Source organism: Trichechus manatus, unplaced genomic scaffold (genome assembly GCF_000243295.1).
Source record: "Trichechus manatus latirostris isolate Lorelei unplaced genomic scaffold, TriManLat1.0 scaffold00066, whole genome shotgun sequence".
In the NCBI taxonomy this organism is placed as follows: domain Eukaryota; kingdom Metazoa; phylum Chordata; class Mammalia; order Sirenia; family Trichechidae; genus Trichechus; species Trichechus manatus.
The window spans coordinates 11247985-11261636 of NW_004444002.1; the positions used below are offsets into that span (position 1 = coordinate 11247985).

General features: G+C 40.6%; 1 protein-coding gene across 1 annotated transcript; it reads left to right on the forward strand.

The window, feature by feature from the left end:
- The first annotated feature begins 11231 nt into the window (after positions 1–11231).
- Positions 11232–12304, forward strand: LOC101355787 (olfactory receptor 13H1). Its single transcript, XM_004379626.3, has one exon. The coding sequence runs from the start codon at positions 11323–11325 to the stop codon at positions 12247–12249; it is 927 nt and encodes a 308-aa protein (XP_004379683.1). The 5' UTR covers positions 11232–11322; the 3' UTR covers positions 12250–12304.
- The last annotated feature ends 1348 nt before the right edge of the window (positions 12305–13652 follow it).

Here is a 13652-nt window from a genome sequence, read left to right on the forward strand (position 1 = left end):
GTTGGTAAATATTTAAAATATATGGATGTTAAAACAACAACAGCAATGACGTCAACTGTCTGGACGTTTATTTTACTTCCTGAATACAAGTTCCATAGGGGTATCATGAAATCTAAGGATGCTTTGAGCAAATATAAAAATCTTTTATCTCAGTCTCTAATATGGAAACTTTCATGATTTGCTATAAACCACACCACAAAATGCCTCTTCCCACTAGATTCTGAAATGAATGGTCCATGGCTTTGATACTGAGGGCATTTTGGTGAATATACAAATACTCTGCAAACTGTGAAAGATTATGCAAATATTAGTTATCCTTGTTGCTACTGTTCTTATGCTTAAATGCCAATAAACTCATTGCCGTTGAGTCAATTCCGACTCATAGCGACCCTATCAGACAGAGTAGAACTTCCCCATAGGGTTTCCAAGGAGCGGCTGGTGGATCCAAACTGCTGACCTTTTGGTTAGCAGCTGCAGCTCTTAACAACTGTGCCACCAGGGTTCCTAAATGCCAATAGTGGAATTAAAGTTTCCTAAAGGAGAATTGGAGTGCCTTTGTCGCAACGCTTCTCAGAGATTAGCCATGACCTAACATCTTTGAGGGGAAGAAGATGTTAATTACAGGAGAGTGCTTTCTTTTTAAAACATTCAGCTCAAAATTTTCCGGAAGCTTTAGTTTAAATGCTTCCTCTGCTTCGGACTGGAGTGATGAGAATTCAGTGATCAAATGATGAACAAGGTAACAAAGTTCCTTGACTATATCTATCTGTACTTTGGAATGATAGTATAGACCCCTGACTTCTTTCCAGTGACACTGTAGGTCAAGGAGGACAGTGTAAGAAAAGATCTCCAAGTTTCCTGGAACAGAGAGATTCAATCAATTTAAGGCAACTAACAGCTAACCCAATTTGTCCCTATTCTTATCCCCCAGTAAACATGGAGGATGAGGAATTGATGAGAATATTCACACAAATGCTTGAACATGTTAGATTAGATTTTGCTACAGTATAACATAGACCAAAGTCTAATGGAGAAAATATTGCAATGAAAACCTTTACCCATCAAAATATTTGCCCATGTCTGACTAGGGGCCAAATTGCTTCAGCAGCATTTGACAAAATGCCCTTAACAAAACTAGCATTTAGCACAATCGCTTAAAAATGATCATAAGAAGATGAGAGAATCATCTTATCTAATGTCCCATACAGTAAAAAAAAAAAAAATTCAACCTGTGCTCATCCAGTCTATGTGCAAACAGCAAGAATGACAGAAATTTCATTAAAAGCCCTAGTATTCCCTTATTGAAAACTCAGTCTTCTCTTTCATGATAAAAACACTCAACAAGTTAGGAATAGAAGGGAACTTCTCCAACCTGATAAAGGGCATCTGTGAAAAACCCACAGATAACATTATACTTAATGGTGGAAGAGTAGATGCTTTCTGTCTTAGTTATCTAGTGCTGGTATAACAGAAATACCACAAGTGGATGGCTTTAACAAACAGAAATTTATTCTCTCACAGCTTAGGAGGCTAGAAGTCCAAATTCAGGGTGCAAACTCCACTGGAAGGCTTTCTCTCTCTGTCGGCTCTGGGGAAAGGTCCTTGTCATCAACCTACCCCTGGGTCTAGGAGTTTCTCAGCTCAGGGACCTCAGGTCCAAAGGATACACTCCACTCCTGGCTCTTCTTTCTTGGTGGTAGGAGATCCTTCTCCTCTCTGCTCACTTCTCTCTTTTATATCTCAAAAGAGATTAACTCAAGATACAACCTGATAATGTAGATTGTGTCCTGCCTCATTAACATCATAGAGGTTAGGATTTACAACATATAGGACAATTACATCAGATCACAAAATGGAGGATAACCACACAGTACTGGGAATCCTGGCCTACCCAAGCTGACACACATTTTGGGTGGCATAATTCAGTCCACAACACTTTCCCTTTAAGATCAAGAAAAAAACAAGGATGTCCACTCTCGCCACTTCTATTCAACATTGAACTGGAAGTTCTAGCCAGGACATTAGGGAATAAAAAGGCTTTCAGATGGGAAACGAAGAAGCAAAACTACCTCTGTTTGCAAATAACCCAAAACTCGTTGCCGTCGAGTCCATTCTGACTCATAGCAACCCTACAGGACAGAGTAGAACTGCCCCATAGGGTTTCCAAGGCTGTAAATCTTTACAGAAGCAGACTGCCACGTCTTTCTCCTGTGAAGCAGCTGGTGGGTTCCAACTGCTGACCTCTCAGCAGCTGAGTGCTTAACCACTGCACCACCAGGGCTCCCTATTTGCAAATAGCATGATCTTATATCTAGAAAATTCTATGGAATCCACTAAAAAAAACCATCAGAGCTAATAAATGAGTTCAACAAAGTTGCAGGCATGAAGATTAATATACAAAAATCAATTGTATTTTTATACACTTGCAACACTCAAACTGAAAATGAAATTAAGAAAACAGTTCCATTCAAAGTAGAATAAAAAAGAATAAAGTACTTAGGAATGAATTTACCACCACCTCACCTTTCCATCAACTATGCTGAGTCAATATGTTTTTGTCAGTCATGTTCCTCCTCAGAAGCCTAAAATGTCCCCCACCTGAGTACATCAAATGCATAATAGAGAATGTTCATAGTACTAATTGCCATTTATTGAGTGTTTATTATTTTTTCGGCATTTTGATAATCACTTTCCATATAAGTTATTTCATCTTTTTAAGCCAGTTTCCAAATCTATAAAATAAAGGTGATACTATCTATTTCATAAGTCTAGTGTAAAATTAAATGAGCAGGTGAATATATATCTATGGATACATATCCCCCTAAAAAGTCAAATAAGGCACAACATGTTCAATCTCTGAAATTTAAAACTGATCCTGAGTTCCATAGACTTGCTCTGATATCATTCAGACCCTGGGTTTAAAATAATTTCAAACCAAAAAAAAAAAAACCACCAAATCTGTAGCCATCGAGTCAATTCTGAGTCATAGCGACCCTATAGGACAGAGTAAAACTGCCTCATCGGGTTTCCAAGGAGCCGCTGGTGGATTCAAACTGCCAACCTTTTGGTTAGCAGCTGAGCCCTTCACCACTGCGCCACCAGGGCTCCAAAATAATTCCATGAACTCGTATATTTCTTTATATAGCTTCAAGTGTCTTTTGCACTCAGTATGTAATTTTGTCCTTACAACACTCATGTGCAGTACTTAGGGCAGGGGTTACTTTTCATAATGTCACCAACAGGAAGAAGTTAATGGACTTGTTATAATCATATAGCAAGTTTGGAACAGAGCCGAGACTAGAACCCAGAACTCCCTACAAGCCATTTACATTTTTATATTGGGGTCATTTGTAATAGTCTCATATTCTAAAATGTGTGTCATTGGTTGTTTTTAGGTGCCGTCTAGCTGTTTTCGACCCGTAGCGACCCCACGTGACAGAGGAGAACTGCCCTCATAGGATTTTCTTGGCTGTAATCTTTACATGAGCAGATCGCCAGGTCTTTCTCCTGAGGAGTTTGAACTGCCAACCTGATGAGCACATTAGACGCAAGTCTCTTGCGTCAAACTCAGAAAAAGTTTTTGAAGTTAAATCTCACTGCTTGGCTTCTGTTTGCTTAGAACATTTTTTTCCGTTGTTTTTAAGCCTTCAAAGTTTCTCCGCTCTCATCTGGAGAAAGCTGTCTACCTTTTCCCCACTGTTTACAATTTGTGTGTCATTATGGGTCTGGAAGTTTCAAGTGAAGTTCAGTGCCAATTCTGCCAACTTCTTAGCAATGCCCAGCGTGGCATGTTTGGGGGTTTGCAAGAAATAGTTTTTAATTGCTCAACTTTGAGCAGTGCACTGAGGTTAATCATGCCCCCAGAGCCTGGAGGAATCTCTGAGATACAAAGCTATTAGAAGTGTTCTGTTTATCTGGGACCAGCCCAATGTAACACAGGTGGGAAGAATAATTTTCCAACTTAAGATGGACATACTATTTTTCAATGCTTGAGACAAATTTCCTTAGAAATCTGTTTAATGACTATTATGAGATGCTTAGCTGGTCAGTCCTCTCCAGTACCTTACCTCCCTTTTTATCTGCTAACTACTAATCAATGGTTTGGGTCTACATAACAGAAGGGATAGGAAGGAACAAGGCAGAGTTGTCACTTGCTACAATAAGATTATGAATTTGTGCATAACTCTAGACAGGGACCCAAGGACTGTGACAAGGAATTGCCTACACCAAAGTTATCCCTTTCGGATTCAATGCACACTGTCTCTTTTGCTCATGCTCTGATTAAGGATTTTTCAAGAGTGGATCAGAAGCAGTTATTGAATAGGTCTGCTGCTATTCAATCTTGCAAAGGAGAGAAAATGTATTCCCACGGCCCAGTTCCCAACTCCTGCCTCTCTCCCTTTGCCGACAATAACGCATGCTATTCAGTATCATAAGGCCTTCATCTGTCTGTTATGATACATCGCTATGCTAAGCTACAGAATCCACAAATGTTTCCCTTTCCACCTTAACCCAGGTCTGCCATGCCACCCTTTTACTAGGCTGTAAGATAACTTCCTGAGCCATCTTTCATACGCAAGAAAGGTATTTATGACCCCCCTATGAAAAGGAATTCTTTGAGTAGGAATGGTTTCACTAGAATCAAGAATGTCAGAACTAGAATGGGCCTAAGAGACGGTCTGTACAGCAAAAGAAGCTAAGGCCCAGAAAGTGGAAGTGACTTGCCCAAAGTCAATCAGCTTGTAAGGTGTATACCTTCTTCTCAGGTTCTTCCTATCCCCAATGGCACAAATTTGATAAATAACATATTTGGGATGCATTCAGTGGTCATGACGATAGCTGAAGCTAAATTACTCTCATAAGAGCTAATTGCATATTCTAGATATTAAACCTATTGCAGTTGAGTAGATTCCGACTCATAGTGACCCTATAGGACAGAGTATAACTGCCCCATAGGGTTTCCAAGGCTGCAAATCCCCATGGAAGCAGGCTGCCACATCATTTTCCCGCAGAATGGCTGGTGGGTTCCAACCACCTACCTTTCAGTTAGCATCCAAACGCTTAACCGCTGTGCTACTGTGCTGTAATTAGCAGTGAAACAAGCTTCAGCTAAAGAAAGTGTCTTAATGTGGTACACATATCAAGTCACCAAGGACCTGGCCAAAATTTTGCTGAGCACCAAGTCTGAGACCTTTGCTTTCAGAGCAAGCATCAAGCAAAAGGCAATATGAATAATTTCTTTGAAAAGCACTGATCTGGAAGTAAGAAAATCCGGGTTTTTGATCCATCTCCATTTCTAACTAATAGTGTGACCTTTGATCAATTCACTTCATTTCTTGAGGCTTCAGTTTTCTCATCTATAAAATATAGGCGCCAGTTTATGTGAAAGCCTTTGGAAAGGTAAAAATAGCTAACATGCTAATACTTATTGAGACTTACCATGTGCCAGGCACTGCTCTAAGCATTTTGCATGTATTTACTCATTTCATAAATAAGAAAAATTAGATCCAGATTACCTGGGTTACTTGTCCAAGGTCGCAGAGCTGGTAAGCCTCTGAATACAAGCTTAACCACTACACTGGACTGCCTCTGACTACCTTATATTTGTATATGCATATCTAGTGCCACTACCACAAAAAGTGTTAAAGTAGAAAAATAATTATCTGTCCTCGGGTGACCTATGATACAGTTGAAGATTCAAATAGCATAGAAACACAAAAGAACCAGAGACCTAAGCTGAGCCGTGAAAGATGGATTGGGTAGGATTTGGCTTTCCAAGTTGGTAGAACATCAGGAGCATCAGTGAAGAGTGGGAATGAGCAGAAGGTATTCATGGAACTGAAGAATGAAGAAAGTAACCATGGGAGACAGAGGTGGACAGTTCTATACTCTTACAGCACCGTGTAGTTTGCCTGCGTAGCACTTTTCACTGGTGCACGTTTACGTTCTTGATTGTTCAGTTAATTGTCCGTTTCTCCCACCAGACAATAAGCTCTGTGAAAGCAAGAACCATGTCTGAATTGCTTGGCACCATTGTATCCTCAGTACCTGACATTGCCTGACACATCATGGGGTGCTCCTTAAATATTTGTTGAATACTTATATTTATGTGTGAATGAATGAGTGAATGTTAAATGATAGATGGGAGACTGCCATAGATAGTTGGCCCTGCATGTCAGATGAAGGAATATAGACTTGATACAGTTGAAAAACGAGCCCATGGAGGGTGTTTGAGTAGGCTGGGGCAGTGGAAGTGGGAATGGAAAGGCAAACATAAGGGCTATTTCAACGTGGGAATCAATAATGCATATGCACTCTCTCCTGTGCACTCTCTATTCTAGCCATCCCCTGACAGACGTTTCTCTACCAGCCGCAGGCTCTATCACGACACCAATTTAATACAGAAAAAATGTGAAGAAACTATGAACCAAAATAAAAAAGAATTATTTCTTTGTTCTCTGGAAAGCCCAGCAGTGGTATATAAATATCCCATGGTCTCAAAGTTCTCCTTTCTCTTTTCTTTATTTGTTTTCCCTACCCAAAATGCCACTTTGTTTCTTTGTTTTTTTTTTTTTCCAGACAGCTCTGGTTTGGCAAAATTTAATTGCCTGTTCAGGATGAGGTCCCCGAAGCTCTTGGAAGGTAATTATTTCTTCCTGGTGAAGATCGGAAACTTTGAACTCTACTCGTGAGATAAATGTCCTGGTAGCGCTTTAGAAGTTCAACTTATTTAAGTTACCAAGCAGCTCATCAACTTATTCCCTGCATTTGGAATTGAATCTGGAAGAGAACTGGACTCCAGACATCATGAGTAGGTCGAGGATGTGGGATTTATAGATTTAGTTCAGAGCAAAACATGCTCCCAGAGATAGAGCTCTGGTGACAACTTCCAGATAAACATATAGATGGATAGATTTGAGCCTAGTTGGGGAGCAGAGGAGATGTGGCACAATTTCTACAAACCAAATTGCTCAAGGAAAGGAAGGTTCTGGTTAGCTAAATGTTCTGGATAAGTGAAGGGTAATCAAGAGGCTTTTTTGGTTTCAACTGCAATAAAATGCTTTTTGAAATGCTTTAGTTCATTTTCCAGCGTTAGCAGTTACAGTGACTGCCATTAGATCTTTTTGCTGACCGAGAGATGCACAGAGCCTTGGAGGCATCGAGTTGTACGTTTTCACTTTCCAGTACTGACATGAGGAGGTGGAGAAAGAGTAGGAAACTGGGTAGGGTATGTACAGAGCCCAGAACATCCCCTGGAAGCCATCCAATTTAGTTTAAAGCCCTGGGAGCAGCAAGCTTATTATCACTTACCTCTTTTTAAAGAAAGTGACAACTTGGTTTAGTTAGATTTCAGTTCATGGAGATAATAGATAAATATTGCCAAGAGGCAAAATATGTCTGAACTAGCAGACTGCAAATTGAAATAACCTAAGGGTCTTCATGAAAAGCATTAAAATGACTTTAATACTCCATATGCTATAACGTTTTTTAGGGGAGACTGAATATGGATGTATGTGGGTCGAATGTCAGTGAAAGAAATAGATGCCTAAGAAATTAACTAATTTAATTAGATATCCTTACCAAGGGCTACAGACCAAATGGTTTGGCAATTGAGATTTGCCCTAACCTAAAAGAATCCTCTTTCATTGTAGATTTCCAGGCATTTGGGAGTTTGAGCAAAGCTGGGAAGGCGTTTAAAATCTTGTCAGGAGAGTCTACAGTGAGATAGTCATAGTTCCAAACGTGACAACTCTTGGAGAATTGTTCTTTTGGGCAGTCTCATTCTGCTCCATCTACTGGTATTTGAGAAGGATCTCCAAAGGTGAGTACATAACAGGACTGTGCTCTAATTTCTTTCCTTTTCTCCCTTTCTTGGGTCTCTAACCATCTCTCTGTCATGGGTGATCCCCAGAAAGGCATGGGGCAGCCATTAGTTGAGAGGGAGGCTGTATAAATAACAGCAGGTGACAGGACTAAGATGGGAAACAGGCTGGACCCAGTTTACCAGGAATCATGTAATGGTAATTCTAGGATGGGTCAGTCAGCAATCTTTGGAGGGCAGGACCCAGACTAAATGAAAAATAGCCTCCTTAATTTAGATGCTGAGTAGCCTTTAAGTGTGAGAGGGAACTGATCATCAATTTTAGTTCCACAGGTCCAAATATAGTACTAATGGAGCCACGGTCGTGGGCTCAATACTCATCTCTATCAGTAAGTTTAACACCATTTTAAAAAGTCTATCCCACAGCCATAGATTTATCACCAAATTTTAGTCAAAGAGCTCACTGATTTATTCTACTGGACTCGTAAGGGACTGAGAGATGGACTTTCTATAAACTCTCCATCAATATTGGAGAAACAAAATACATCTGTGGCTTGTTAGGAATGATAGCTTCACACGAGGAAAGAAAACATCTATTAATCAATATTTAATATTTAAAAAAAAATCAGTACGTTTTATAGAGTTCTAAGAGCAACAGAGATCTTTAAATGGCACAATGATCAGCTATCTCTATGCAGAACCTGTTCATCCTCCCAACTGCAGTCTAACCATCATCTTTCCAGATATTCCACTGTGAATGGCCAATGTGTAGATAATTGAGAAGTAAATATAGACCATTCAGAAATTTTTAAGGTATGACTATACTAAACTTAAAATTTAAGACTTCAGAGCATTTTTTCATATAGCCATTTGACTCTCACCTTTGTACATTTTCCTTCTGTAGAGATTATTATCTCAATTTTCACTTGGAAAGGTGAAGTTACCCCAAGGCAAAACCTCTTTCTCAGGTTCCCATGATAAGTGAAGGCAAAATCACCATTAGGTATCTCAAGCTCTGAGGACAGCCTGTGAAGGCAAGTCACCATCCCCTCCATCCCTTACATTTATTTGCCACTCCACAAGTGGCATACACTTCCATATTCATGGGTTTACTGTCTTTGTGTAGTTAGCCTGTCTGAGAGGTCGATCAAGTTAAAGAATAAGACACGAGGATAGGTTATTTGGTGACCAGAACAGGGAAGGGGTAGTTACGGAATCTTCTTTGCTAAAGACTTTTAAAGACCAAGTGAGTCTCCCATCTCAGAGATGGTTAGAGAATCCCTATCCCTTGGCAAAACCCCATTTCTAGCCCACATGCCTCTCCAACAAATGAGATGTGGTGAGTGTTACAATTTTTGTTTTCGTTTTAGCTGAAGTAAATCAGAGAATCCTGGGATATTAGCACTAGAAGGTCTCTTGGAAATCACTTATTTTAACTAATTTGAAAATGAACATTTAGGTCACATGAGGGGAAAAAACTTGTTCAAAGACACCTAGCCAGTGAGTAGCAGAAGTTTCAGGGAGGGGATTACAAAGACAGGGGAGAGTGAGTCTCAATAAGGAGCACATACACATTAAGGGATGCTTGGCATATAACCATCAATGTCAAGGGAAGAGACAGACGGAAAAAAGAGAGGCTGTCTTTGAATAAGGAATAGCTAGAGAACTTCATTCACCTGTTCATTCAGGAAATACTGACTGAGCACCTCCCATGTGCCAGGCACTATTCTTGGTTTTCAGTATACAGCAATAAGCAAAACAGACAAAATTCCCTGCCCTTATTGAGCTTACATTGTAGTTGGGAGAGTTAATCAATAAACATAATTATTAATGAGCTACAAGGCTCATTACATACAACTCATACAGTGTCCTAGATAGTAATAATTCTAAGGAGAAAAATAAAGTAGAAAAGGGGGATATAAAATGTCAGAGGATAGAGATAAATTTTTAGACAGGGTGGCCCAGAATAGACTCATTGAGAAGGTGCTCTGTGAATAAAGATATGAGGGAGGCGAGAGAGTGAGTCATGCAAGGAACTGGGGGGAAAGTGTTGATGAACATGAAGCAGCAACATCAAAGTCTCTGAGGAAGAGGTATGCTTTGCATGTTTGAGAAACATTGAAGAGGCCAGTGTGACTGGAGCAGAGAGAGCCAGGGGAACGGTAGTAGGAACTGGGGTCAAAGAGGCAATGTGGAGGCGAAGCGTGTAGGGCCTTGTAGCTCATAATACGGAGATTGATGCTTAAAGAGGTTGAAATGGGAAGCTACTGAAATTTTTTTAATGAAAGAGTGACCTGATCTGACTTACAGTTTAGCTTAATCACTTGAACTGAATGGGGGCAAGGCCAGAAACACGGAAACCAATAAGGAAGTTACTGACAAAACCCAGGTGAGTAATGATGATGACTTGGAATAAGGGGTTATCAGTGCAGGTGGCAAGAGAGGTAGTTAGATTCTGAATTATATCCATGACTGCCTGGTACTTTCTATATTCAGTTATTTATTTTATATCTATTGAATTCGTGTGATGTCCCAGGCACTTTTCTAGGTGCTAGGGATATACCTGTAAACAAAACAGACAAGGTCCCCTTCCTCAATGAATTTACATTTGAATGAGAGACAAATAACAAACAAGCAATCAAATAGTTATTGTAATTTCATATATTGGAATAAGGAAAAGTAAGGTAGGGCGAGCAGTTAGAGAGTGGTGAGGATGGGAAGAGAGAGCCTTATCAGGTAGGCTTGTCACTGACATTCTCTCCTTACCACCCTCACTTTTAGAAACATATTAGATTTTCACACTCCTAACTGAGGTTTAGCAATCACAGCACAAAAACCACAGGAGAAGTTGAAAATGTAATTTCAACAGGGAATATTAGTAGAGGCCTCCCACAGATCACAAGGACTCCATGAACTACTCTATTTATGTAATATTAGTTCAGATCAAGAGGTACCTTTGCACCTACTGTGGTAGGTCCTGGCACTATGGGAAAATGGAGGCAAGTACAAAGAAGACAGAAAAAGGGCAATATTTTAGCTACATCATCTCATCTGCCAGAAGGTATCCTCTTGATGGAGATCAGTAACTCAAGCTGACTGATGCTCACCTGTGTCAATGCATCAGGTTTGCCTTGGAAAATGCAGAACAAGTGAGAGAGCTAGGAAGATGGCCTCCCTTTCCTCTCTTCTTAGTTGGGAAAAATTATTCAAGAAGGCATCTGGTGGAGGAGAACTGGAGAACTTTTTACATAACTATTTTCAAATGAGTGGGAAACTAACTTTTTTCTTGGGGGGGGGGTGCAGATTTTTAGCTTTGCCTCTGTTCCCATTATAGATATTCCATTTATGTTCGGTGTCTTTTGAAAAGGCCAAAGATAATGATCTCGGACACCCAAATTCTTTTCACCTTTGTCATGTCCTCCATCTTTATTCTCATTCTTTCAGGTAAAACTAGGCAGCTGCATTGGCACCCATCCAATGAGTAGTGACAAGTGAGAAGGATGGCCATGGACAATGCCACAGCAGTGATTGAGTTTCTCCTTATTGGCATTTCTAACTATCCTGAATGGAGAGTCACGTTTTTCACACTGGTGCTGATAACTTACCTCAGCACCTTGTTGGGAAATGGACTTATCATCTTTCTTATCTACTTTGACCCCCACCTCCACACTCCAATGTATTTCTTCCTTAGTAACTTATCTTTCTTAGACCTTTGCTATGGAACAGCCTCCATGCCCCAAGCCTTGGTGCACTGTTTCTCTACCCATCCCTACCTCTCTTACTCACGATGTTTGACCCAAACGAGTGTCTCTTTGGTCTTGGCCACAGCGGAGTGTCTCCTACTGGCTGTGATGGCCTATGACCGCATGGTTGCTATCAGTAATCCCCTGCGCTATTCTGTGGTCATGAATGGTCCAGTGTGTGCCCGGCTGGCTGCTACCTCGTGGGGGGCATCACTTGTGCTCACTGCCATGCTCATCTTATCCTTGAAGCTTCGCTTCTGTGGGGCTAATGTCATCAACCATTTTGTCTGTGAGGTTCTCTCCCTCCTTAAGCTGGCCTGTTCTGATACCAGCCTCAACGAGCTTATGATCCTCATCACTGGTATCTTCACCCTGCTTCTACCCTTTGGGTTTGTTCTCCTCTCCTATGTTCGAATTACTACTGCTGTCCTGAGGATTCGCTCAGCCCAGGGTAGGTTCAAAGTCTTTTCCACCTGCGGGTCTCACCTGACTGTGGTGACGATCTTCTATGGGGCAGCCATCTCCATGTATATGAAACCTCCTTCCAAGTCCTCCCCAGACCAGGACAAGTTTATCTCTGTGTTCTATGGGACTTTGACACCCATGTTGAACCCCTTGATATACAGCCTGAGGAACAAGGATGTTAAAAGGGCAATGAAGAAAGTTATGGCAAAAAGGGCATAGACCTCCTTTGCTTCTAAACTTCTAAAATATCACTCAGCTACATCTTCATCACGGTGAAAATTGTTTAAAGGGGCCGACTTTACCCTTGGAAGAGTAGGTGATTGTCATATGAGAAGCCTCAGGAAGTTTCCCCACCCCAAAATGTTATCCCTACTGAGACCTGAATTTCCACTGTTGTTGTTAGGTGCCATCAAGTCTCTATGAGACCCTATGTACAACAGAACAAAACACTGCCCCGTCCTGTGCCATCCTCACAATCGTTGCTATGCTTGAGCCCATTGTTGCAGCCACTGTGTCAATCCATCTCATTGAGGGTCTTCCTCTTTTTAGCTGACCCTCTACTTTACCAAGCATGATGTCTTCTCCAGGGACTGATCCCTCCTGATAACGTGTCCAAACTGTGTGAGATGTAGTTTCTCCATCCTTGCTTCTAAGGAGCATTCTGGTTGTACTTCTTCTAAGACAGATTTGTAATCCTTTTGGCAGTCTGTGGTATGTTCAATAATTTCCATTAGAGGTATTATTTTTGCTCTTTCTTTACATATTTTGCTCTTTCTTTACTTTACCTGAAGGTGATTAACCTTCAGGTAAATGAGCTTAACAGAATCATTTCCTCACTGACAGAAGGGACCTGAGCAGCAAGAGAACCTTCTATGACAATTGGCAGGAGGCAAGGCATAACTGAAATTGGAAAATAGAACAAAGAGTGGTGTAATAGAAGACCAGGAGACAAATGTCAGAAAGTTTGCGACTTTGCTGAGGGCAAGTCGTGTTGTGTAAGCATAATCTCCTTGCTTTACTTGACCTCAGATTTATGAGAAAATTGTATACGAGCCATTTCCTACATTTGTGTGGAAGATTTCTTTTTGATTTTCCAAAATTCTTTCTAATCTATTAGTTTCATACTCCTAATATATCTATGAAATTGATAAGGAAAACACCATAATCTCCTCTGTAATTAACAATGAGGAAATTGAGGTCCAGAGAAGGTGTAGAGACTTAAGTTTAAGGTCATACATAATTGGTAATGGAGTCAAAACTAGAATTCAGATCACTTATATGCCACCTCTGAACTTTTCCAACCAGGTCTAGAAAATTATTTGGCAACACAGAATTACAAGTGCAACTAACATTTATTGAACCCACCGCCACTGTCGTCGAGTTGATTCCGACTCATAACGACCCTATAGGACAAAGTAGAACTGCCCCGTAGAGTTTCCAAGGCTGTAAATCTTTATGGAAGCAACTTCCACATCTTCTTCTCATGGAGTGGCTGGTGGGTTCAAACCGCCAACCTTTTGCTTGATTACTAGTGGGGCTCTTTAACCACTGTGCCACCAGGACTCTCAACATTTATTGAGCACTTACTATATGCCAGGCACTGTATTAAGGTCTCTACATCC

What these genes read in the sequence shown, in the direction of transcription:
- LOC101355787 (XM_004379626.3), top strand. Translation starts at nt 11,323, where the DNA reads ATGGCCATGGACAATGCCACAGCAGTGATTGAGTTTCTCCTTATTGGC.